The 27,737-nt window shown below is 39.2% G+C and overlaps 1 protein-coding gene across 1 annotated transcript in view; it reads right to left on the bottom strand.

The window, feature by feature from the left end:
• Nucleotides 1-3,901: 3,901 nt before the first annotated feature.
• The window catches only part of LOC102238122 (sodium/calcium exchanger 3-like), a 34,202-nt gene continuing 10,366 nt past the window's right edge, over nucleotides 3,902-27,737 (bottom strand). The window contains exons 5-9 of the mRNA XM_005800762.2: nucleotides 18,281-18,387; nucleotides 17,038-17,156; nucleotides 15,784-15,883; nucleotides 9,526-9,798; nucleotides 3,902-7,098 (exon numbers count right to left, since the gene is read on the bottom strand). Coding sequence (XP_005800819.1) covers nucleotides 6,719-7,098; nucleotides 9,526-9,798; nucleotides 15,784-15,883; nucleotides 17,038-17,156; nucleotides 18,281-18,387 — 979 coding nt within the window. The 3' untranslated portion in view covers nucleotides 3,902-6,718. The remainder of the gene's footprint in view (nucleotides 7,099-9,525; nucleotides 9,799-15,783; nucleotides 15,884-17,037; nucleotides 17,157-18,280; nucleotides 18,388-27,737) is intronic.

The raw sequence follows: 27,737 nt of genomic DNA on the forward strand, positions 1-27,737 counted from the left end.
AAAATAAGAAAAATATATCAAACGTTGCGTAATTTGAGCTAATTAACCATTGTTTTGTATGATAAGCAGTTTAGCAGGTGACACAATGTTAATTTAGATTATAATAGAGCATTTAAGCAAAAGTATTCCAAAACAATATAAAAAGACATAAAATTCAACACTATTATAATCAGTGTTGTCTACATTTCCAAATTTTCTCCTCCTTTAATTATGCACTTACTAACACAAAGTAGCATATACTTGTGATGTGAAAATTATACTTGTTGCTTTTACACATATTTTTTTAAAAAAAAAATATTTACAATGAAAATTTTTAAGGCTGAAAGAACAACACACCCCCTTTTTTTTTGGAAGAGTGGGAAATCATTGTTCTTTGATGGACCACCAACCCGGTCTGAGATCCCTGCAGGAAAAAATAACAGATTTTCTTCCGGTAAGAAAAATGATTAATTAATTTTCCACAACACATAGTGTTTGGCATGTAGCTTAAAAAGTTCTTCCGCGTGTTTGCTGCAGGCGCTAGCTTGTTGCAAACTGCAAACAGGACTTCTTAGTGCTTTCCTTCAGCTTTAGGTTAGCTAAAGTGATCTAGCAGTGATCTAAGTGCCTGTCGGAATATTTTTGTGTCGTCCCCGTACCTCTTAAAGCACCGCTGTGCAATTATATTTTTGTAACTATGTTGTCTGATTTTTAGAATGAATTTGACTTAAATGAAATAAGCTGAAGACCTTGTAATTTTTTTAAAAATGAAATAGTTATTTTTGCTTTCTAATGACCTGCTCTGTGGTTTAGTTGGCATAAATAGACAAACAGGTTTCTTCTGAATAATCCATCTAAAATATTATCATTTCAACCAGTTTTGAGTTGCATTTTGATCACATGTTTTGTTTATAAAAAACCCCAAACCTTAATAACATGATTATTAATTTACAAATACATACTTTCATATAAATTTCTGATAATTTATTTGTATTTTTTAACTTCCATTTCATCAATTGAAATGTGTGTTTCGGTTGAATTGAAAGTGCCTCGAAACAGTGTGTGTTGTGAATTGGTGCTGCGTAAATAAAGCTGACTTGAACAGAACCAAATTATTTCTCATTCAGTTATTTTTAAAACATGCAGTCGACTCTTTTGCCGCCTCTGTAATGGTTTCTTTTGAGGCTTTGTTATCTTTAGCAGGACGGCGTCCTATTTAGTTCGTCACAAGAAAAGGAGATGATTGGCAGGGATGTCACACTGACCAGGAAACTGTTTCCTCACTGTGTGAAAAAAATCACAAAAAAGACTGGAGCCACGAGTTATCGTCTAATTTTAGCCGTTAGAGCAGCTTTAGCTGGCACAGCTGTAAAAAAAGGCTGACAGTAGAGACACACTGTGTCTATAATGGAAGGTCATATTTTATCTTTACCCTAAAAATTGCGCAGCGTTTGACATTTTAGTATAAATCTTAGCTTAATTTAACAGCTGTACAGCAGCATATCTTTACCTTCATCCATTCAGAGCCGCAATGCATTTTATATTAGCATTTCATTTCTTCCTGTATCTCCTGAAACACATGTTGCACAGTTTCCCAAAGAGAAAAGCAATCTCACCTACTTCGAATTATGCCTCTGCGATAAATCCCCTGCCAGCGCCGGAATCACTTTATCTCAGCAACCCCCAGTCACAGCTGTGATTTTAATGAGTGAAGTCTTTTACATTTGCAATTTAACAGCATGAGCCAGACAATAGTTCACATCCCATTTGTGAGGGACTTGGCACCTGCTGCTCATGATAAAACAATGATGTGCGAATCTGCTAATTGAAGAGATTATAACATTTGACACCTGCACTTTATGTGAGTCTACGACTAAAGCTCAGAAAAATGTGGATATCACAAAAAAGGTCAGTATTTTTGTCCCTCATTTCAGAAACTGAAAATTATGAAATGTATCATTTTTTAAAATAAATATTTCAAGCTTTTATTGCTCGCAAATTCAAAGATAATAGCTTACCGATAATGAAAAAACAAAATTTGGTGTCTCAGAAAAGTCGACTATTATGTGAAATCGACTAAAAACTGTATTTTTTTTACATCAGGTTTCGTTACTCCATAGAGGCTCTTGAAGTCCTGACTTCAGCCTCTGCCCACTCCTTGTGAAACTCCCTCAAATCGCTGAAAAAATATTTCTTGACAATCGTCTTAGGCCACACTTTTTCCTTCCACTCAACTTAAGGGATATCCACTGATGGTTGTCTAAGTCCAGTCCTCTGGAACTACTACCCTGCAAGTTTTAGATGTACCCTTCTTGAATGGCTCTTTTACTTTACTGTAATATTGTGGGCCGCCGAATGTTGGGTCGCCATCATCTGTAGGCATTAGGCCGTTATGTTTCACTTTATGCATAATGAATCTACGCAAGTATGAACTCCACTTCCTGAAATGAGCAGCAAAAAATATGTAACTTTTTCACATTATTCTAATTTAGAAAAATTCAAAAGGTGTAAATACGTTGGTAAAGCATGGTGTGTAAACAAACCGATCTAAGTAGTGAAATCTAAGATGAACCGATCTAAGATGCCTCTGGCATCGCCTGCTGCTGGAGGGACCGAAAATAAAACACAGACACCAAAATAAAACACACCTTTATTTTCAGTCTCCTCTGTCTGAAAAAATAAAACTTATCGACTCCTTTCTGTGCAGGAAGCTGAAAACAAAAGGCCACCCTCGACCAGTGCTTTTAGGAAGTTAGAGAACATAGTGACTTCAATTTAGAGCCATAATCTGAGACTTACGTGAGTTTAGTAGAGAATTTAGAGGAGGGGTGTCCAAAGTGTGGCCCGGGGGCCGTTTGTAGCCCGTGAAATGATTTTGCTTGGCCCCTGACCAAAAGTCCAGGATGATAAGAATTTGGCCAACAACATAGGAAACCCCCAAAATTTGGAAATTGTCTGTTTTTTTTTTTTTTAATAAGGCAACATTAATTCCTGTAAACCCCCAAGCCTAACCCTACGTATTGCTTTGTTGCTGAAAATGTGGTATATAAATAAAACTACCTTTACAGTCTGAAGCCTTTGGATCTTTAATGATAGACAGATTTCAAAAAAACAAAAATATCGAGCAGGTAAAACTAAAATGAATTAATATGTATTTTATTTTGAGTTTGAACATTCGTAACTCTTAGTTTGTCTGTTTAATCCTCCTGAAGGGTCAAAGAGCCCGCAGCACCACAAATTGTAAAGTATGGGCATTTTACATTCAAATATTAGCATTTCAACTAATTAGCCCTTTTACAAAAACATTTTCGTACGTAAAGGAACGACTTGCATATAAAAACTGAGGTTATTTTTCATAAATAATACTGAATATTTTGCTTGAATTAAAGTGTATTTTGGATGACTGCCATATCAAAAAAACATTATCGTGACAAGAACGTCCTCATTTGATCCCAATTAAAACATCCTTCAGTTTCCAGACCTTCATCCGGTTCAGCAAGCGCGACAAGTTAGCAGGGATTTTTTCATGTCTATAAATTGGGGGGGGGAGAGGAAACAAACATCTTTGAGTTATAGAGCAGAGTACAAGATAATTCGACCATGAACAGAAAATTGCACGCGCCCACAAGTAATAATAATAATCTTCTTTGTCACACCAGGAGGTTTGCTTGCAAGTTAATGTGTTTGCAATTAAGGGATGTTTTTGCCTGCCATAAAAAGACAGTTATTAAGACACAGTGCTGCAGTTGGAGGATTATTCCAGATCCTTTTTTACTCCCTTTTACATCATTCCCTGTATTTCCGCTGCCACTGCTGCTAGGGAGTATGTAGGTGATGTCAACATTACCCAAGCCTTAAGTTGAATTTTGTTTTGTTTTGTTTAACATATAATTATATACAAAAGTAACACAAACACTGCAAATCTTTCTGGGACCATAAATCATCAACATTTATTTCCACCTTTTATACATCAAACGTGCATATAAATAAAAGTAAAATCGATCATATAAATAGCTCTACAGCAATACAGTAACAATAAATATGGCTATACACACTCCAGGTTAAATAAATAATAATAATAAAAAAGACGGCTGTGTAGCACTCTCAAGTAATACTGAACACACATCCTGTTTATAACACATTTTTCAAGTCAAATCATAAACTCTTTTGGTGCTATTTAATTGTGCTGATCGCTTCACTCGTCGGAAAGGCGTCTCTTTGCTTTCTGCTGTGCTTTTGTTGTGACAGTGTCAGCAAGACGGAGGTTAAAAGAAGAGTTTTTCAAATCTACACACAAACTATCACTTTACTTGTTTTTTGTTTTTTTTTTAAATGTGAACAATACCGATGCGCCATCTGTAAAGTCTATTCTTTACACGATATTATCCCAGAGAAAGGCTCACCTGTACTCACACACACACACATATATGTAAACTTCATTAAATCTATCGAAAAGCAAACACTTTGCTTCAACTTCACAACTGTTGTAAAAAAAAACAACAACAAAAAAAACGGTCATTTCTTGAAAACCTTGGCTGTCTGAAACCTATGAAGAAGGCTATGTGAGGAAAGGGCACCAGGCAGTGGAGAGAGCATGAAACAGCTGGGATTCACATGTACAGAAAAACAAAAAAAAAAACACCAACACTTCAACAGCCATGTCCAAAAAAATCACACACAGCACTTTATAAAATAGATTACCAAGAAACTGTGAATCTGAGTACGTGCAAAAGTAAACACACCGAGTCTTTCACAAAACGCCCACGCACAATGTTCATCCTTTACATGAAATACAATGAATAGTTAATGTTAATATTGATTACACCAGAGTGTTTTGTCCTTCTCAAGTCCTTCATATTGCATCGAAGCTCTAAAGTAGCGTCACCCCATGCACCAACGTAAATTTTTCATCCTCCACCGAGGAATCTCAAGTCAAGATTAAGCGAACTGAATCAGTAGATTACACAAAATAATGCTGTAAATGTCGAGCAGAAGAGCGGCTTGGTGGTGCTGAAGCTGATTATATACAGTGAAAAAGTGTTGCGCACCTCACAGATTTCTTCTTTGTTTTGTTTTTGATACACTTGTTTCAGATCATCAAACACATTTAAGAGACGTCTATTGCCTCAGTAAAGGTCAGTGATTTACCACTAAAGATGTAGTAATGCTGTTTCCTGTCTTGTTACGATTTGAAAATACCCGGTAAGTGGGTTCAAACTTGAGGAGAAGAAGGGCATTTTTTTTAAACGATCAGGTTTTTAAGTTTGTGTGACGCTTTTGATGCACTCCCGATGTGAAATGTCCACGCATACTACAGATTAATTGGGTGATATGACTGTCGGTGTTACTTTTCTGTGACGTCCCCATCTTGTTTTATTTATTTCTTCAATATAAGAACAGACCGACCATCAGGGAATGAAATGTCAGTGCTCTATTAGGTGGTCAAATAATCAAAAGCCAAATAAATCAGTAGGTTTCACTTTTGGTTTCCCTACTCCAGGTAGTGCAGGTGTACAAACCGTCTGTACAGCCTAGTGTGAGGCTAAGTGAGATTAATTCGGAGCGACTGCTGTGACATCTGAGTCACAGTTGCATTGTTTCTGCAGCGGGGAATGAACATGTGCTGTATACGAGGCGTGGGAGAGCTGTGCCATTCACGTGGTGGAGGTCTTCTACAAATTAAAAAAAAAAAAAAAAAATCCATTGCAGGGAGGTTAATATGGTGATCAAATTGTTTATGCTTTGAGCTGAATGTGTAAAAAGATGACGTGGAAGCATCTTTTTAGTGTGGCGTTGTGCCTTCCGATGCCTTTGAACCAAAAGGCTCACACACAGCGGTGAAACGAGGTTTTAAGAAAGAGACTGTCATCAAAATGGAGTTCAAAATGCCTCAAATGTACCAAAAAATACATCTTAATCCTCTCCAAGATGTTTGGGACAATATTCCGTGGACTGATAAGACAGAAAAAAGAAAACTTTAAATGGATGGATGTTCTGTTATATCTGCTCTAAACTAACACAGCATTTCAGATCCAGAACTCCAGCTGTGGGAGTTCGCTCCTTTAGGACCAGGACGAGTTATCCTGACGTTGTACGGGACAACGATCTGAAGCAGAGCAGGAAGCACACCTACGAATGGCTACAACATACCAAAGGTTAAGGTCTTGGAATGGCCTAGCTAAAGGCTGGACTTAAGTCTGATTGAGAGCATGTAGCATGACCCAAATTAGGTTCTTAATGCCCATCAACCCTCAAACGCTCCTGATTTTTGAAGAAATTCTGCAAAGGAGAGTCGGTCAAAATTTACTGCCAAGTTGCTGCCAAGGATGGCTAAGTTATTACTTTATGGTGCCAATTACTTTACTCCCGTTATCATGGTTTGATATTAAAAATGATTTGAAGATCTAAAACATGTTACCGAAAAATAAAGGAAAAACGGAAGAAATCTGTCGGTTGGTAAATACATTTTCACAGCACTGTTAACGTCACATGAAATAAGTATTTTAGCGTAGGAAAAGAAAGTTTAGCTTCAGTGGCTAAAGCTAGCTTTCACAGCATCATCAGCGGTAACAAAGTCCCAAAGTCCTTAAGTGCATCATTTTCTAGATTTTGTGCTATATCAATAGTAAGTGATGATACAAATAGTTAGAAACCTTGTGAAAATAGTCAAAAACAGGGAAAAAACGTTAAAAACAAGAAGAATAGTCATGTCTGTACTTTTTTTCCTTTTGCCTTGCGTTTAGAAGCCAGGCACGTGGCAGTATGCCTCTAAGGAGGCCAACAGGATGTAAATGAACCAGAGGGAGAGGAACAGGAAGAAGGTGAGGAGCTTGGCTGTCCGTGGGCCCCCGAGCTCGCCGCCCGAAACGCTGGGGCGCCTGCGGTAGAGCAGCACGAGCACGCACACCAGCGCCATGACGGTGTAGAGGGTGACGGAGAAGGCCAGCGAGCCCGGGTTCACCTTGAATGTCTGACCTTTGGTTTTCCAGTAAACGGCGGCGATGGTCCACGCCACCCCGATGCCCAGGAAAACATTCACCGCGTTGCTGCCCGTCACGTTCCCAATGGAAGCGTCGGCGTACTGGTCCTGGATGGCGGCCACTTTACTCGCAAATGTGTCTGTGGAAGAGAAGACGAGAAAAACGGGGTATGTTTTTAAACTTATGCTACCAGCTGATGACAAATCACAGGGAATGTCAGTGGAGAAAGTCTCAGAGTCACCCTGTACAACTGGAACAGCTCCAGTTTTCCTGCCATTGATTTTTTCTAATCACACTTATCAAAGCTGTCTGTGAACTGCGGTGGCCTATTGATGGGCGCATTGTCATTCTTGGGGAGACTTTTCTCATCAGGATAGAAATCTTTCATTGTGGGATAACGGTAATTGCTTACAGCAACTCACTCTCGATCTGCAGTGACCCTCCTACCTACAGGAATAAGGTGGTTCAATCTGTGTCTGTACGCCAGTCGAGCACAGAGTGAGTATTGGCTGCCAAACTGGACTCAAAGCAGAGTCTGATTAAAGAGCTAATGTCTCAGCAAGATCTAGAAAAAGTCATCCATGCGTTTATCTTTAGTCGCTTTGGTTATTGCAATAGTCTATTCGCTATTTGCCTAAAAATTAGTCAACCAGATCCAGGTCGCCGCTGCTCATGTTCTCGCTAAAACCAGGAAGACGGAAAGCATCACCCCTGTTCTGAAATCATTCCACAGGCTCCCTGTAGCTCAGAGAATACACTTTAAAATACTTCTGTTTGTTTATTGACCACTGAACAGCTTAGAATCAGGTTCTGGTCTGATCTGCGTGCCCAGAACCAGAACCAGAAAAAGAGAGAAGCAGCATTCAGTTTTTATGCTCCACTAATCTGGAACAAACTTCCAGAAAATGGCAAAACAGCCGAAACACTGAGTTCCTTTAAGCCCAGGCTAAATCCTCCACCTATTTAGAGCTGCCTTTGATTCATAGTAACTGGAAGATTGATCAATAAATATGATTTTGATGACATTTGATAAAATATACTGATATAAAATAACTATATTATCCCCTGTTTCATAACTTGTGACTGTATTGTGTTTTTATGACATAAAGCACTTTGAACCACCCTATTGCTAATTGTGGTATATAAATAAACTCAAGTTGAAAGTTGATTTGAAGGACAATATGTTTTTACAAACCTCGTTAAATATGAACACAGACATGTAAATGTTGGACTTCTAAAAACAGCTAAAAAGTAAAACCTATAAAGTCAAACGCTTTAGTCACAAACACCTAATATCTTGGATGGACTTCTTCAGCAGGCGCTCCTTCACAAACGACTACCAAATTCTTACACTCAAAATTAAAAGTGATACTTTTAATTATATCACGTAATGACTAATGATTTATCTAATTCTGGAACAGCTCCTTAGACGACTGGTATGGTCTTCAAGGGCATCCTGGTGCCTCTTACCCGGTAGGATTTTACAGGAGCCTGGCACCATCCGTTTGCTGTTAGCATGTGGCTTCATCTGGTAAAGAGTGACTGACCCGGGTGGGAGCTTTTGGAAGTAGCTCCTGAGTGGGCCCCGCTAATACAGAGAGCACACTGATTTGGCTCACAACGCAGAATACAAAAGCTTTACAGAAACACTTTTGACGTAGCATTTAGAAAAACAACACAACTGACAGAGTCTCAGGGAAGATATGAGCGATGCAAATTTCATTAAACGAACCGTGGCAGGCAGAGTGGGAGAAGTAACGCACGAGCTGCCAGGGTTAGGAAACAAATTCAGGAGCGGTATCTCCTTATAACAAGGGCAGTTCTTCTTTGTCTCAATTTCGCAAGATACAAAACTCATCTAAATGGGAGACGTGGTCATTTTTGCAAGATTTATGCCTCACTAACAGCAAAACATGTTCCTGCTTAAACGAGAAAAGACGTAGCAGTGAAACGGCAACATCTTGTGGGATGTTTGAGTGTCGCCTAGCAGAAACAGGACGGAGAATCAGAGGGAGCCTCTTTATGTTTTTCTAAGAAGCCGTAATTCCTGATTTGAAAAACGTATCAAATGAGAAAGTTTCTCATTTTAACGAGACACGTCTCCTGAATGTATTTTTTTAGCTCTGGAAGTAAACTGCTACATATATACAGGCATATTATGGCACATTTTAAACATGACTACCAAAACCTTTGAATAAACGTATTGTGTTTAAAGATATCAACTTAGTTCAGAGTGACTTCAGACTGTCTGTCTTCCACTTTGCATGCTTGTGTTCTGCACTCAAACCCGTCAGCCTAATAGAGACTCTGGTTGTGCCTCAAAGACACAAAAAAAAAGATTTAGGAAATGGTGAGATGGGAATACAAGCCGATCATACAAGTGGAACTGTGTTTTCCTTTGTTTACGTCTTGTTAAGGTGCTAAGTGAGAGCTTTGGAGATAATTCCTCTGACAGCTCAGGAGAACAAGAGGTTACGTAAGTCTCCCCGAGCAGCTGCTTCTGCGCCACAGGTGAAAAACCCAGAGGGATCACAGAGCAGGTCGATTCCCCGGCACGGACACCCACCTGGAACAGAGGTGCCGAGGGCAACAAACACCACGGCGGTGACCGAGTCCTTCAGACCGACGGTGCATCCGAAGTGCGAGGCCAAGTCGCCCGTCACAGCTGTCAGGACGCCGATGAGGGAAATGGAGACGAAGAAGCAGGCCCAGCCGTTCCAGTATTCGGTCGGGGGGACGAAGGCGAAGAGAACTTTCCAGAAAACCGTCAGGAAGTGCATGATGTAATCAAAGCAGGACGGCAGCCGTTCCTCCCCGCTCTCCTCTTCGTCGTCGTCGCCTAGCGGGAAAACATTAACGAAAAGTAAGAGCAGTAGGAAGCAGCGGCTGCCTGAAAGAATATCTGGTGATTAACATGTCTTTCTTCTGCTGTTGCCACTGGGGTTTGTGGGTTTTTTCATCACCAAGGAACCCGCGCTGCATAAACCGTCTGTCTGCTGTACTTAACGTTATCAAGATGTCATCGTTGTGCTAACGAGGATTCAGGCCCGACTTGACCCATGTGTCATCAATGTGATCTAGGTGGAGGTTACCGATACAGGGACATCAGTCAAGGCAATTATACCAACTGATGGTTCACACACACAAGCAGGATCTGTGCGTTGTTAGTCGCCATTTTTAAAACAAGTGTGTTCCTCAGAATAATGCAAGTAAAATTCACAATGATTACCCTGTTGGGACAGCTACAGCCTCCTTTTCTGTTCTTTAGTAGATGTTTTACAGACATATAAGAAGCAAGCTGTTGCTAAGCCACTATTAAATTCATAATATTATAAAACTACACAGTTATAACAAAGCCATGTACCAATAAATAATAAATAAATGCAATAAATTTTGCACTTATTTGCAGAAAATGAGAAACAGTCAAAATAACGAAAAAGATGCAGTGCTTTCAAACCTCAAACAATGCAAAGAAAACAAGTTCATGTTCATTTAGAAACAACAATACTAATGTTTTAAGTCAGGAGGAGTTCAGAGATCAATACTTGGTGGAATAACCATGAGGTTTTCAATGGGATTCATTGCAGTTAGCTCTTAATTTATTTTCCAGAGCTTTTTACACACATTTTTAAATATTATTTTTTTCAGTCAAATCAACAGTTTTGTCTATGTAATGCCAGATTACATGATTGTGAAATTTTATTTCACATTATTTAATTTCAAGAGGAATTCATCAAATTCAGAGACATATTTTGTAGTTTTATCAATACTTTCTGCCACAACCGACCCTTTAAAGACGTTCTTAATCTGGACCAAAAATGAAAATGAGTCCGACTCTCCTAATTTAAACCACATATATCACAGAGCTATTAGTTTTGATGTCACAGAGCTATTAGTCGATCTGCGGTGTTGGAAAGTTTCCCCAAATCAAAGGAAGTGCTCAGGCACCCCCAAAACCTTGGGCTTGCCCTACATGTTGGGTAGAGCAGTGAGTAGCAGCAGATGGCGGCTCGTATTAAGTCCAGTTCTGCTGGAGGTTGGTTCCGGATGAAAGTGAGTCATTAATCTCCACTGCTGCTGTGTGTCTGTGCAGGAGGCGAAGTCAGTAACTCAACCTGTCGAGCTTCCTGGACCTGACTTGACTTGCCTTTAACTAGTTGGTAGGCCTGTCGCGATAAACGATAAATCGATTAATCGTACGATAAATTAAAACTATCGACGTCATTTCAATTATCGGCATTATCGTCTCTTCCGGCCTTTTTCTCTTTCTGTTGATGACACCGAATGAAAAAAAGCTCAACTCCGGTGCTCTCCACTGACCCTCCTTTCTCATTTCCTTAGTGTAAAGCCCAGCGCAGACTACACGATCTTAGAGCTGTCGGCCGATTGTCGGCCCATTTTTAAAACCTGACAGACCAAACATTAGCTGACAGAAATCCTAGGTATAACAGTTCGATCGGGTTCGTTCCTGCCGTGTGGTGTCCAACAATGGGTACAAAATAATGGCTGCAAGTCCAGTGAACTAATTTTAAAACCAGGTATTAATCAATGCTTTACTACAATCTACCTACAATGCATGTGGCTAGTGTCAGCATAAAGTCTTGACTGAATGAAAATCATTAGAACCTATTTACGTCACGTTAACGAAGAACAGCTGAAAAGTTACCGGGTTTATCAACTGCGGTAGCAATGTCGCTCCAACTCCTCCTCTTGTCATTTCTATATTCTTTGCATGTTGAATAAACATTAATATTGTTGCCACGTTGGCTGGACTTCGGGTTGCGCCGTGTCAGCTGTTTGGGATTCCCCGACGTAATTTCCCCTCAGAAAACACTGAGGAGAATCCACGCTTTCTGATTGGCTACCTGTCACATTCAACAGGCTGCGTTAAGATCCCAGTCGGGAAAACCCTGATTTGGATCGGAGGACGATCTACAGTAACACACCACACAATCTTAGAAAGACCAACGTTCTAAGATTGTCATAAGGGGGAAAATAGGAGCAAAAAATCATGTAGTGTGAACTATTGCATCAGGTAGTCGATGTGCCCATTTTCTCTATTTAAATCTAATTATTACTGATGGGCAACATAATATACAGACTTCATAATCTGCACTCTTGGTTGAATGGAGTATTTATTTCCACTTTGGCTTTATGTTGTTTAGTTTTTATCAAGTACATTTTTTGTTAATGGAGACTGAGAATCCATTTTGTTTTTGGTTGTTTTGTTTATTTAGTTTATCAGCTCCAGTGTTAAATATTCTTTTGAAAATAAAGTGTATCTATCTTTGGCAGGAAATCGCATGCATTATCACGTCATTTCCATTAAATCAGTGTAAAAAGGTCTTCAGACAATATTATCGTTTATCGCAATAATTTTTTGAGACAATTAATCGCTCAGCAAAATTTGCTATCGTGACAGGCCTACTAGTTGGCAAAGAAGAATTAATTACACCGGATTACAGTTTAGTTCAGATTGAACAGGAATGTGGGTCACTGAATTTGAATCTGTGACCATTTATGCACAAGAACTGGACCTGTTTATTTTACAAAATGACTGAACAAAAATACTGAGTTGTAATTATCACTGAGACTTGAGAGGAAACCTGTTGTGCTGACAGATGAAGCCCATTGTCTGGGCTCCAACAATTTCAGATTCTCGTTTCTGTGGCAGAGTGACCGACAACAAACAAACTATTTGCAAGCAACACTGTGAGAAACAGTGGACCGGGCTAACCGATGCTAAAGTTAGCATCTGCTTCAGTTTATAGCCAATAGGAACCAGCTTCAGTGGGTTAAGCTTTTTATTAAAATAAATTGACTAAACTTTTAGTCAATTTAGATTTCTAGTTGTGCTTACAACTCTCACTCACAAAAGCTCATTCATAAAAACTTTATGGTAGTTGTAAAACCACCAGAAATATGCATAAAATCTAGTCTCATCTTGTTCTCATGAAAAATACTGTCTTATCATATAACCTCGGTAGCTACATGTATAGATACATCATGTTAAAACTGCTCTGTTATCCTGTTTTGATCAAAAGCTCTGAAAAACTTTAAAAGCAATTAATTTACTAAAGGTAGTAAATCTTTAGGAGATCTGTACAATGACTACATACTGTACCTCCCTGCTAATATCCTCATCAAACTCAGATTTTTCTGAGGGAAAAATCCATGATTGATTCTGTCGCCCTAATCAGCTTTAAATATGCCCTCCAGAATTAACATAATACCACATGGACACTTTCTTTCCACCCTTTAGGTTTTATACAGAAAGAATATCAAAAATCATCTGAAAGAAAACAAAATGGTAGAAAAAGATTGATACTTTGTGAAAGAGGTTATGTTTTGACGGTACAGTCAAGGATAGGTCTGGGTCCAAACATACAAAGCTACTGTGAATGTCAACATGCACTGAAGCGTCTAATGCCTTACAGCAGGAGTAAAGACACATTTGCTGACCTGCAATGTGAAAGAACATCTTTGAAAGAATGATTTTCAGGAACTGGAACGCAGTAAAACCTGGATTCAGACCATCCTGTCTTCAAGCAAACAGCATGAGTCAACCCTACACCAGAGAACCTTCTCCATATGATAACAATAATAGTTCAGTTTTAAAATAGAGCATAGCTGCAGGATACAACGCAAAGAGAAAAATTATTTTGTTAGGTCTACTTTTTTTTTTTTTTTTAATCATTATCTGCAAACAAGGGCACTAAAAGCAGCATAGTGGTAAAAAATATCCTCCCGATTGCCGACAGTTGTGGTGCTGCAGGTTTTGCTGTTTCCTGTTTATTTGCTCAGTACGGGCAAACTCCAACAAGCTGACCTGATCTGATTGTTGTTTCAAAAACATAAATACAATCATGAATCAATGTCTTTACCACTGAGATCGAAATAACGACTGAAGGTGTAATTTCTGTTCATTTATACAGAATATTCTGGGATAAATTCACAAAGCAGTGATATTGAAGTCATCTTTTGCAGCTGGTTTGAACACACCATCTCCAGGTTTAATGCATAGGACATGTAGCATATATTGCTTTAAAATATATGTAGCTACAAACAGATTTGCACGAGAAAGATTTGAGATATCGTCCAAATCAAGACAAGAACCTCATATTCAAGAAGGTTAATTGAGTAATCAAATTATTTGTAATAACGTATCTCCCAGACAGAATAATGCAGCGATGGGATTTGTTAGACCTCAGAGAAATAATACAACACATTCAGTCAGGTCTCGACTTTGTTCTACTTGAAGGACACCAGCATAGTTTCTTTGTAAAGTTGTCATGATTTATGGCTCACCTCCTCTAAGAATAATGTGTATTCGTATTGTTTAAATTTCCCAAATGATTCCAATTTTACCATGTCATAGATCTTTTCGAAAAAATATTGACCAACTTCATGAAAAATGGATCTCGAACTGTCACATCTCATCTTTTCTTTGCTGAAATGCTTTTTTTGCTATATTCTCAGTTATAGACTTTTAGACTAATTTAAATATGCAGTAAAAGTACAGGAACTTTACAGAACCAGTGTTGAAAGTTAACTATACCATCACTTTCTTTTTTTTATGGAAAGGCTGCCCTGGAAATCCTTACTTTGCTTTTGACGATTTTCTACTTGACCATAAAGGAATCAGTCGGGAGTGAACGGATTTATTGTCCCACTAAGTTCACATGCATATTGATCCCTTTATTAGCTGAATTTAGTTACAGTAAACACATATTACCACAAATCATTGATGTTTTATTGCCAAACAGACTCCAAGTTAAGATTTGTATCCATTTAGTAGTGGGTACTGATGTGACTTCTAACATTTGCATATTTTACACGTACATCTACTTACAGCTGCTGTTGCTATGGTTACAGCTTCCCAAGAGGACGGTAATGTACCTGACATTAATGACTCTGACGGCGATGATAGCGAGAGCTCTGATGAACTTTGAGACCAACCGTTGGAGACTGCAGGGCTGCTGTGCTTCTGATTTCAGTCTCTCTTTTAAGGAACGCTTTACTGTAACTTCCTAAAGTTTGAACTGTAACCAGATACAGGTTTTCATTGCTAATAAAAGCAGTTTGAGGTCAAACTTGTATCTTTTTTGTATGTGTTGCTTCAATTATCTGTTTAATACTTTGAAAAAAACCCGTCAATTGGTAGGAATTTTTGAGTTCCGACTACAAATGGAATAATTTATGATTATTGTAGATCATTTTTCAAGTTTTAGCAGCATAAGGCAGTGCTTTGATTAGATTTTTCGAATTGATAAAATTAAAGCTCTGTAAAACAAAGTGGAAATACAAAATGATTCATTTCGGAAGCTGTTGAGCCGTGCCGAAATGTGTATTCTTGAAAACAATGAGGTAAATTCACAGCAGGAACAGACTTCCGTATGTCTTTACAAATTTAGCAAAGCGCTTTGTGAATTTACATATTTTCAAGCAAATTGTTGCCGACTTTAAGCTGGAACAAACAAAATGAAAACTTCTGCGTCGTAAAATTCGATTTACTGTCTGTCTGATTTTGTGTGAGAGAATCTGAAAGTTTCACAAAACAAATGGCTTTTGTGAAAAAGCTGAGAGCCAAGAGTCGCATGAATTGTCCAAAGCCGCTTTTACGATGGGCCTTATAAGGAATTCAGCCTATAATGCATTTTTAATCAGCTGTCAGCTCCAAACAGATGCAGAAAATAAACGCTGAATCGCCGGAGGGCGTTAAAACTTTGAACTGAGACGCTCGTCTTTGGGGTTTTAACGCAGAAACGTCATAGAGAACGAAGCACGACAGGCAGATGTTAGCGTTCAGGTCCGTGTGGCTCACCTGCGCTGACAGTGACGGCGCTGACAAACTGCTCCCTCCAGCTGCTGCTGCCCACCACCAGCGCCAGGTTGGTCTTCTTGATCAGCTTGTCCACTGTGCTCTGGAGACGACCACGGAGACAGAGACAAGCAGGCATGAGACACACGTTATCGGCGCAGGCTTAGCAAGAAGTGACACGGGAGACACTGATGAGGTGACTGAGGGTACAATTACCGGCATCTCTCATCCCACTGGGGTGCAGAGTGAGTCACAAAACCAGATTTGGGGGGAGGTGGGGTTGGGCTGGGCTTCATGCCCACAGGAAACAGAGCCAGTGAGGGGAGCTGGGAGTCTCAGATATATATCATGTAGCAGCTTAATTGGTCTTAAATAGTCTTAAAGGAACACAACGGCCAGTTTTACACCAAGGCATCAGTTTACTCTGCAATATAAACCTGTGAACACGGTGTGTCCCGTGGCTGGAACGGGAGTAATAATAAGGCTGATGTCATGGTGATGTAATCAGGGGGTCTCAGATTGGATTAGCAGAGCAAACCAGAGGCCAAACAGGCTACAGTCGGTTTTTACTTGTTTTTGTTGTAAGATCCCATCCTTTCTCTACCAACGTGGGCTGCGTTGAAATGTTAGTTTGCAACACGAACATGCTTCATAATTCAACACGGCTCTTTGGTTGAGTTTAGATATTCATATTCGCTGTAAAAGATGAAATTATGTAATTTGATGAAAATTGCTGTAACATTTGGAGACTTCTCTTGGTATCGTGTCTCAGTTTTTCTCTTAAAAGTTATTTAACATACAGAGCTTTTGTAGTTGCCTTTATGCTCTCTACCCTCATCACTTGAAATTTGAAGACTGTGGTATGTTTTTTTTACTTTGTTTTCTGACCTACAAGCTAAATCAGAGCCTCAAAATGAACCATCCAGAACTTTGACAAGCTTATCCAAAAAATTTTGACAGAAATAAAGATTCCTCCACTTGTGGATGTAAATGATAGAGTTGATTCAAAATAATGAAGGGACTTACAGACACATATCCAGCACCGTGACAGACTGTTCACACTCTAACTTTCTCAGCGCAAAGCCGAAAGGTAATGTGACGTGTCTACAGAATAATTCTTAGCAGCTTCATGTTTCAAATGATTTAAAGTTAGCTAAAAACAGTGTCAACTACAGTGTTTATCCACCGGCACAAGATGTAAACAAGAGATCTTGTTTTAGGAGGAGAGTGGCTCAAAACTGCTGGTTTTTAAGTTACCTTGAACTCGTAGGATTCCTCAATGACCACCTCCAGCTTGGTGTGCTCTCCCAGGACGGGGCAGCCCATCTTTGACACGTCCTCTGGACCCACCGCCATTTTGTTGTCATTGGTGTCCCCTGCACAGATCAGCAGAAGCAAAAACTTTGATTATACCACGAAGATAACTAGAGCCAGGCGTTCTGCGACATCTCAGAGGTTCGTGAGAGAACATCAGTGAACAGGCAGCATCATGGAGACCAAGAATACAGTAAGTAAGTAGCATTAAATCGGAGAAGAGCCACAAGAACCTATGAGAACTCTGGAGGAGCTGGAGATATATAAAGCTCAGGTGGGAGAATTTGGCCCACAAATCTAACTTTTATGGAGGGATAGCAAAGTGAAAGGCAACAGCTGTGCTTCCAGTAACCTTAAATTTGCCCAACTTCACCTTTTGAAAATAAATTTGCTTAATGGAAACATTGCAATTAAAAAAAAAATCTTCTTGTTTTTCAACATAAAGTCTTTGTGCTAGGATGAAACTGCAATGGAAACATTCTGTCACCAGGTGCGCATCTGTATACTTTCCGTGGTGTATGCGAACATGTCATCGCCGCCCCCCTGACCCCCTCCTGACATAAACTTGTACAACTCATTTTTAATTAAAGTATCAATAATAATAAATGTACATATATGTGAATAAATTGTTGCCCTCAGGGCAATTAAAAAAGAATGAAACAAAAAACAGGGTAATATTTCATAATTTAATATATATTTGAGCCAAAGAGCCACTTCTGTTAGCCTGTGTCTTTTTTGTTTTTGCGCCACTGTCTGTCACATCACACGGGTCCTGTGTTCAACAACTGGATCTTACTACTGGAGGAAATGGCGAAGAAAATGACAGGAAGTGGTAGGAGGATGATGGTGCCCCCTGTTTTTTAATGATGTCACGTGAACAAACATTTTAACATGTGATTTTAAACGTATTTCTTTTCTTAATGGAAACGTAGCAGTTGCGAAATTGTATTTTTCAGAAAGTCGCGGAACACCACCGAAGTTAACCGCTGGCGTTGAGAGAAAGCGGTAAGAACTCCCAGTTCTGTCACAAACCATGAAAGAGAGACAGCTAGCCTTGTGGAAAAAGGTAGTCTGGTCCCATGAGACCAGAATGCTACTTTCTGACCCTCCAAAACACGTGGCAGAGAACTGAATTTACCCTCTCTTCCATCATTAAACACGGAGGAACTCATGACTGAAGACTCACCGTGTCTCTGTCCCACCTCCAACAGCACCGGTTCCTCCAACACAATCGTGAACGTCTTATTCTTCTCATATTCCTCGTCATCGATTATCTTCACGTTCAGCAGCTTCCTGGAGACAGACAAGAAACGAACAAATAAAACAATAAACTGATGACACTTAAACGTTTTAATCGGCTCCTTTATAAACATCAGAGTCGGGAAATCTTTTTTTTTTTTTTTTTTAAGTAGCACACAAAACACTTGATGATTATGTCCATCGTTTATTGCAGAGATTCGGGTAAAACAAATGTTCCAGCCTACACAATGAATCATGAAACTGTTAGGTAAGAGGGTGGAAGCTGAAGTGCTCCACAAAATACCCTGTAATGCCGAGCAAAATGTGATTTATTTTTCTTCTTCTTTCCTCCAGCGCTCCACAAGAGGGCGGACTCCTTCTACATCATTAAGTCCATTAAAGTACGAGCGTCTAGCGAAATGGCCCACACCCCTCCCACACACTTCACATCCTAATTCAGATTACCAGAGAAGTTCGCTGTGGAAATTATAAACTCTAACTTGCAGGGGGAAAACCCAGCAAACTCCTAAACCTCGCCCAGAAACGCATTCCTTACATCTGAATGCAGCACAAAAACACGAGGTGTCGAGCTGTGACCACCATATTTTTCTTTCTTCAGCACCGCTTCACTCTCCTACGCTGTCACAGCCCGTCTCTCTCTCTTTCCCCCCCTGCATCTCCTTAATGATATGTGGGTGGTTGTCTATTTCTGTCTACACACATACACTCAGGGTCTGACAAGGCGCAGGGAGAACGTTCACTCGCAGAACACAAGATATTTTATTTTAAACTCCAATGATCACGTCATCCCCGCTGTTTAATGTCAGGGAGAGTCATGCCAGTGGGAGCAGAGTGAGTCGCTGCAAAGCCTCGGATCCTCACAGAGAAGCAGAGAAAAAGAAGAGTTCATGTACGTGCATGGTCGTTTACTTTGAAGCTTCCTGTTTAGGTCTTAAAATAAAAAATGTGAAGGTTCATGAGGCAGTGTTTGCCCGCGAACATGAGCTGATTCAACCGTGGAAGACGTTTCTGCTACAAATTAAACACGGTTTATTATTTAGCCATTTTATTAGAGTGCAACTTACCTTTTGGACCCCCATTTTGTTTGAAAACTAGCTTAATCCCAAATCAAGGTTTTCCTCACAGATATTCAGGTGATGCCATCATGCGGTAACTTCAGATTTATTGGTTGTACATGCAGGACAAGAATCTCATGTAAACTGTGCCATCACTCCATTCACACAGATGAATAAATTGGTACGAATTCATATATAAAACTATTGGCAAAACCCCCTCCATCAGTATTCTCAATAATACTTTCATTTCAGTTCCAAGAGTTCGTACATGATTAGGTCAAACCAACGTTTGGAACAACTTGAAAAAACACTAAAGCATCGACCTTCATCAACGCGATAAAAACCATAAAACATGACCAATGTACCTGCTTTTAAAAAACTATCATGTGTATTATAATATAGTCAGTACGAGTATGGTTGCATTTCAAATTTTTTTCTCTTTTTTTGATATTCTTCTGTTTTCTGCTGTGTGACATCCTGATGTTTCGATGTTTTCTGAACTTTTGGGTTGAAAAAAGGTTAAATAAAGGTTATGTAAGCATAAAATAAATTCACCTCATCTTCAATGCACTCTATTAGAAACCAGTTAGGGCTAATGGGAGCCTTACCCTAAAGTTAAAGTTAGGACTCAGCTTTAGAGGACTACCGCCGCACATACGTGTGGCACATTACTGCCATTCCTCAAAATATTCCGACATGCCAAACAAATGTATGACAACCTGCCTTAGCTGGTGATCAAATTGTGTATTCTGCAGTGTCAGATGCGAAAGGGAATCGCTGGAGTGTCGTTTATTTAAAGCTGCAGCTCTTCTTCTACCATGGAAACGCAGGCAGCGTGACCGAGCATTTAGGTTTCAGAAAGGTTTATGCAACAAGGCCTAATGAGCGATGGTTGCCAAGCAAAAATACACTTTTTGCTTAGTCAAGTTTGCAAACTCATTTGTGAAAGCATGAAAAAAAGAGTTTTTGTTCAGTCTGGAATAATCTAGTTAGGTTTCAGTGATTCAGTGGATGTAAATAAAAAAAAAAAAAAACTACTCCTTTTTTTACAAACAGAAAAGCTATTTTGGTAAACCACTAAATTGTGTTTTAAATATAGTTATCAGTGAATAATAAACTACTTAAGTGCTACCTGAAATGTTATTGATTTTAATCAGGCACTTGAGTCAAATATGTAGCTTAAAATTCAAGTTATATGAGTCATTTTAATTTACTGTATGAATTTATCTGATCACGCTGAGGCTCAGGTGTGCCGACTTGAGAAAGAGCAGAAAATTATGAATCAGTTTTGAGAGCAGAAGTTGTTCCCGGAGAGAGCCGTGCTAGATAAAATAGCTGACTAGTTGGATAAATATCGACAGGTTAAATATCGATCGCCTTCATTTACCGAGAAGCAGAGTGCATTCCTTCGAGGGAGTTTGGAATAACTTAAACACAAAATCAACCAACCTCACAAAGTCTGACTAACTGATTTTGTCCCATCCGTATAAGTTTTAGATAATGTTTCTCATTTTCCATATATTGGCTCATAAGCTACTGCTTTGCAGTTTGGGTTTTAATTAAAGTATGGGTTTAGTTCATATTCACGCTGTGCTTTGCTAAGGCATAAAGGTTGCTGTTCAATTCTTCACCTGGCGAACATCGAGTCAATTTCCACACAGAATCCACCACATCTCCTGTGGTACTTAAAATCGGTGTTATTGGAAGTTGTGGAGCATTCCCTGCATTAAAGTTTAATGTGAGGTGTTTTGTTTCTGCATCTCCTGTCTGGTTGGATCCAGAAGGCCATGTCCTTAGGCTGACCCACAACATGCCTGAATAAATACTAAACAAAACAAAACAAAACAAAAAAAAGCTGTTTTGTTAAATATGCAGAAAAACATTGGAACCATTTTTGAGACTTATTTTTATTCCACCTTTTTTGGTACCAAGGACAGCATATTTCTGATTTTCTTTTTTCCATTCATTCATGGGAATCTTATTACTTTTCCACTATGCAGAAGTGAAGGTGTGTATCATTTGAAAGATTTTACAGGCTTTGGGGAATTGAGGAGCATAACATCTCAAGGTTTATAGAAATATTTACTCTTGCGGTCAATTTCTTCTTCTTCAGTTGTCTCGTAATGGTTACATAGTTTTCCCATGGGGGAATGTTCTGCAAAACAATCTCCTCATCCATTTCCTGTTTCTGGCCATTTGTTTTTATGTTTGTGTTGCCGTCCATTTCCTGTTTTCACACCACACTGCCTCCTGTTTTCTATCCCAACCCCACGGCATTAAACCCAGGATGAGATTCTGACTTTATAAGATTGATGCCACAAAGAGTTTTTGTGGCATGATGGCATCGAAACGTAATGTGGTCAACTTTTTCATTTTAGAATAAAATAGCGACAACAATTACTGTATGCCAGGGGTGTCAGACTCATTTTTGTTTTGGGCCAGATCAAGATCCTGAATGTTCTTAAAGGGCCGGTCGTGCCAAAATGTGTTGATAAAACCCGTCAATAATCTGTTAAAATATTAACAAATCTTTGCAGTTTAAATAGTTCCTAAAATTAAACATCTTTTCACATCGTTTGGTCCCTCCAAGATTTTGTGATTTTTGGGGGGAGCGGGGTAATAAAATCACAAATTTTGCAAAGCTAATTTAGAAATACTCTCAAGGAATTTTAAAATATTTACGTTTATGTGTGAGGTTGAATGTGACTTTGTTAACCGTCACATCGATCACAGACTAATAACTTGACATCAAACAAGGTTGAGGCAGCGGGGCCATAAAAATACAAGATGAAAAACATACTTTTTTTCTTACAGGATGCACATTATTGTGAATTTGCAGAGTAAAAACATTCAGCATGCTGCTGAAAACCCTGCATTTCATTCATCTGATTTGTACGAGATGTATAGCCTCAGTCTTTTCAAGCCGTTGTTAAAGCTACAGAACATTTCCATTGAGACTTCACAGCTCTCACTAAAAGCATATCACATTTCCTTGTGCCTTGTTCATCTCTGCCTGCCAGTCTCGGGTAGTTTCTGAGAAATCTGTATCATAGTCCTGAGCTGTTGCATCATGTCGCACACATGAACTGTCCTGTCTGAGCTCTGAGGCCTTGCACACTGCAGCCCAGCTGGCTCCCTGTGGAAGCAGTAATAAAACTGCCCAGGGTTTCTCACATTGAGTCCGATAATGTCAGTTAGAAAATAAAGGGAGGGTACGCCTTATTTTAAAATTATTTCACTGGAATAAGAGAAGGAAAAGAGAGATTCCGCTTTTGTCTTGTGTGTGAACATAAAATACAGCAAAGAAGTGTAATGTTAAAACTCTTTTCAGTAGTTCAGAGAAGACGCTTCACCGTGCCTTAACCCGGAGCTGAATCTCCTTATTTCTGCCAGGTTGTTATAAGGCTGAGAACAGCAGAAGAATAGAATGGAGGAGATTATAAATAAATATAAATAATGTACTTAACCAGGATATGGAGCATGGAAGGGCGAAGATCGGACAGTGACTCTAGTCCTGTAGCAATCATCAGTACTCGTTGTTTTATCACATCTGGACTGTAAGTGATTGAGATAATTACCAGTTTATAGCGACATTCAACGTCTTCTACTGTCTTCAAGCACAGCTGGATAAAAATATCAATGAAATCTCTTAGTCTTATGCTGATTCACAAAGTTTGCAGAGTTAATCTGCTCATAAAGAAGATAATCGTCAGCTAATCATTTTCACTATTCAGTGAAATGATCAAAGCTTTTAATTCTAAGCAATTCAATTCTTTTCAACAGTACGATGTCAAGAAAAATTCATTATATTTAACATATGTCAAATAATTTTGTTTTTAAATTTAAATGTTTTTTTTGGTTGGTTGGTCTCTTGCTTTTATTAAATTTAAAAATCATGCATGAGCTGACCTTTATTTGCATACAGTCTATTTTCTGACTCTTCAGTCTTTTCAATGAGTAAAAGAAGAGCATTAGGTGACTTTGGGGCTCAGCAGTGCCCCCTATTGGCCATACTTTTCACCTTACTCTGCACATTTATGACCAATTAGACTAAAGATGCCACAGATATTTTTTGGGGTACATTTTCAAACTTTCCATACACAAGACAAATAAGAACAAACACAAGATGAAACAAGCACAGAAACAGATAAATAATATTTCAGTATAGGACACAAGCTTATTATACCTTCACTCTGTTGTTTCAATTTCCAGCTAAGTCTGACACACTCAGAAAAGGAAACATAAAACTGTATTCATTCAATTATAATTACTTTAGAAAGACCGTGGAATATCAACACATATAGCACATGTGCAATCAAACATGCCAGGTCAATCTCAGGTCATTCTGATACAGCGGTAATGGAGGCTGTTAGAAAGAGATCTGTTGCCAAACAGCTAAATTGCCATTTATAGTTAATCTGAGTCTTTTTTATCCTACAGTATATTCTCCTTAAAGCCCTCTGAAGGCACTGAGAAGGCTGTAATTGATTGTTATCGGAAATGTACTCAGTTATTGGATAACTAACTTGCCGCATGAGGCCCAATCAGTCTTCTAGCTTCAGTCTTTTAAACATATGAGCTTGATTACCTTTACCTTCCCTCATGACATCATTTATGTTCCTTCAAGCGAATGATTTTGCAGAAGGATGGTGCTGTGCCTCAGTAACCTGGCGCTGTGACATAATGTGAAATAATCATGTCTCCAAACACTAAAGCACCTGAATCTCTGCTAATGGTCTGCTAGCCTGCAGGCTATGATGTTAGCTAAACTGAGATCAGCATATTTTTGAACAAACATTCAACTATCTTTGTAGTTTTGCTGCAAAGATTCACAAAAAGATGAATTCAGAAGGCCTTTGACCCAGTGTTAGATTTCTGACTTGACATTGTGTTGGTCTGACGGAATGAAGGGACTTTTCCCCCCGACTTTTTTCCATTTCTCTGGGATTATAGCACAGCGCTTAAAAGATTCACAGAAGAAGAGCCTCTGAAGTCTGACTTGAGCTTGAAGGCTTTTTAATAAATCAGCAGTCATTTCTGTGTATATTTCCCACTTTTCCTTCCATTGGTCTACACGTCAAAGAGCCGCCACGTCATCATTTTTGAATTAGTGAGAAAAAACGAACATGCGTTGTGACAGGCTGTGAAAAGCTTGAACTGATTGAACCTCACTCGGCTGACGGCCCAGTTAAAGGGACAGTTCAGGTTTTTGGCTTTTGTTGAGAGGTTATGAAATGTAACTTAGCTTTGTGGGAAACACAGATTGGTTATTTTATCAATAAAACAAATCAGTTTTTTCCTCAGGTACTTATCACTATTTACAATGATGTTTATGTGGAAAAAGAGGCTGGAGGTCTCTGAAATACCAACCAGTTGTTGGTTATGTTATGTTTAGAAAGTTTTATAACTATCTTTAATTTTTGAAGCAGAAGTTATCCTGTGCTTTGTTAGCACTGGTTAACTGGAAACGCTCCAACATGTTACGAAACAAAGTTTCAACAAGTCATATCAAAATAAAGTTAAATATATTGCCTCAAAAAGAATGTGCATAAAGGTGAAGCAAATAACTAGCATAGTAAACAAAAAAAAGAGTCTTAAAAGTTGGGCATAAAGGATTAAAGAAATTTTATGGATTTTTTTGTCCTGATCCAGAAGATATTTTTGTGTAAAAAATATGAAAAGAGAGTTAAAATGAAGGAATCACTGAGGTAAATCCAGAGGTGAATGAGAAGACTAAATTTGATGGTTAAAGTCACTGCCAGCCCTTTGCCGACAGGAACAAAAGCAGAAAACTCTTAAAGACGACTCTTCTGGGAATTGGAAGCGTCTTTGTCACTAATATTCCACAGCATGAATGAAAACAAACTTTTCTCCTTCAGGTGATGATAGAAGAAATGTCAGGGGATCGTTGATGCCAGCAGCAAACAGACAAATGTGCTGAATAGTTATTAAGATGTTTCAGTTTGGATTAACTGTGAATCATATCTGTGCAAAGCTGTGCCACAAATCTAAAAAAAAACAGAAGAAAGAAAGTGTAGCGTAATTACCTGGAGAGTTAAAATTAGATTGCTGTGTGCACAAGCTAGAAGAATGGCGGTCTCACATTAGTGCTGCTTAAATGAAGCAGAGCTTTCCTTCTCCCTTAATGAGACTGGAAGGTAGATGATTTGTGAGCTGAGAAGCAGCTGCTGTGAACCTGTTAGTCAACGTTTACCGCACCGCTTCCATCTTATCCAGGCTGTCCGCGCATCCTTCAAAAGTCTTAAAAAGGCTTAAATTCACGTATCTAAAATTGAGGTCTTAAAATGTCTTAAACTGAATTAAAAGGTGATTTAGCCTTCAATATGTTAATTACAGGACCTAAATTTATCAATTTAATCTTGTATGTGTCGTTTTTCTACTGGGACTGCCCAGTTTGGCAAAAGTTTGAGTTTGTTGTGTTCTGTGACTCGAGGCGATTGAGGCTACAGCTAGCTAGCTGCTAATATACCCTTAATAACTAGCTGGTTAGCTATCTTTTTAGCATTTATCACAGGTAAGCGTAAATTTATCAGCAGTTGTATGTCGTTTGTTTTCACCACTGACTCACTTCTGTTGCCAACCCATGCTAGGCTATGTTCTTTTAAGCTAGGCACTGAGGGGGGTTTTACGATGCTTGGTTGCATAGAATAGGATCGTCCAATAATCCACTACATTTAGAGTTTTTTCTATCTTAGATTTCATTCAAGGTGGCATTACAAAAGCTCTTAAAAAGTCTTAAATTTGACCTGCAGATCCCCTGTCATCTGTGTGCATCCAAAAGTGTTGCTGATCGTGACGACATGAGACGCGAGCAACAAAGAGCATCGTATCAGGGCATTGGTTTCCCCTTTTGAGATGGGAAGCAGCCTCAACTCTTTCATCTTTGGTTATGTAATTGCTCCGATTACCCACTTCAACCCTGACAAGAGTGAACGGGTTGCACATTCTGAGGTGGCAAACAAAACCAGATGCGAGCTCATCCTCGATACGGATCTTCCTGTAATCCGCAAGCGCAGAATCAAAACGCTTTTCCATGTCCGCTTGTTTATTTCAGTTCAGAGGTTTGTGTCTGTACACCATAATCTAGTTACCACAGGGATGCGTTTAGATGGCAAATATGATTCAACTGTATGCAGAGATTTTAAGCCGTTCCTCCTGGCTCTGTGTCAAAAGCTTAAAAACTTGGCTTCCTCCCCGTTTTTCTCTTCTGCATGCTCAAACGTCGACTTGTACACAGAAAGGAGCGAGCGGAAAGCGTGAGCCGCTGTAGCTGGCGCACACAAATACAGAGAGGACGGGCCCTGGAGGCCCGCTGCAGAGTGTCAGCTCTTTGTCCCAGTCGCTCAGGGAAATATTGGGTAAGAAAAGCCAGCTCTGTTTGAAACATGAACTCTGGCAGCCCGCAGAGCAGCAAGCACCGCAGAGAAAGTGGCAAGTCTCTGTCGGTAGCAAAACACCTGGACAATTAGCTACAAAACGGAAATTCAACTGCAACTCGTGTTCTAGTTACAGCTTATTGTTCACTCCATCAGGCAAAACTGAACCATGTGACTGGTTGAAAACGGTGCATGTAGGAATTTAAGTTAAAATGATAAAACATAAGGAAGGAAGTTTTCTTAATAAAATCCTATGTACTACAGAACAAACCCTTTGAAAACCTTTGCACGTCCACACACCTAACATTCCTCTACACTCTTCTTCACAAGACAGAGCGTCTGTAAAAAAAAAAAAAAAAATCAGTTAGCAAGACTTGCTACAGACCTGTCAGATGAAGGTCTGCACAGAGCCATAAAATCTCAACAAAATATTCCAAAGTTTGTGGTGGTTATGTAGCAAAATGTGGAGAAATTCAAAGTGTGTGAACACTTTCAAAAAGGGAATCATTGTGTTAAATCCTGCAACTGTAATTTCTTAGTTTTTGATTTGTTTGCTATTTTCTGAAGTGAAAACGAACACCGTGTGGACTCTGACTTAAGCTCTTGCCTAATCACAAGCCTGCACCCTGATGTTCAGCATGAAGGAGCCATAAACAGCCTCAGGTGGCGCGCAGAGATGAAGGCTTTTCATAGAAATGGGATTTGAAAATTAACTCAGTGTAAGTTGTTGGGGTGGGGGGGTACTTTACTCGATCTGCCTCTCGAGATCGGGGATCTTTAATCAAAGATTTCCACTCATGATCAAAGCGCCCTCGCCTTTGTGCTTCCCTTCCTTCATGTCGCCTTTTTAATCCGAGGAGCACGGGAAAAGCTCAGCGTGGCTTCGGCATTTTTTCCCCTTACATCTGCAAATTGTATTCTTCTCATGGAC

The sequence above is a fragment of the Xiphophorus maculatus genome, chromosome 11 (genome assembly GCF_002775205.1).
Source record: "Xiphophorus maculatus strain JP 163 A chromosome 11, X_maculatus-5.0-male, whole genome shotgun sequence".
Classification (NCBI taxonomy): Eukaryota; Metazoa; Chordata; class Actinopteri; order Cyprinodontiformes; family Poeciliidae; genus Xiphophorus; species Xiphophorus maculatus.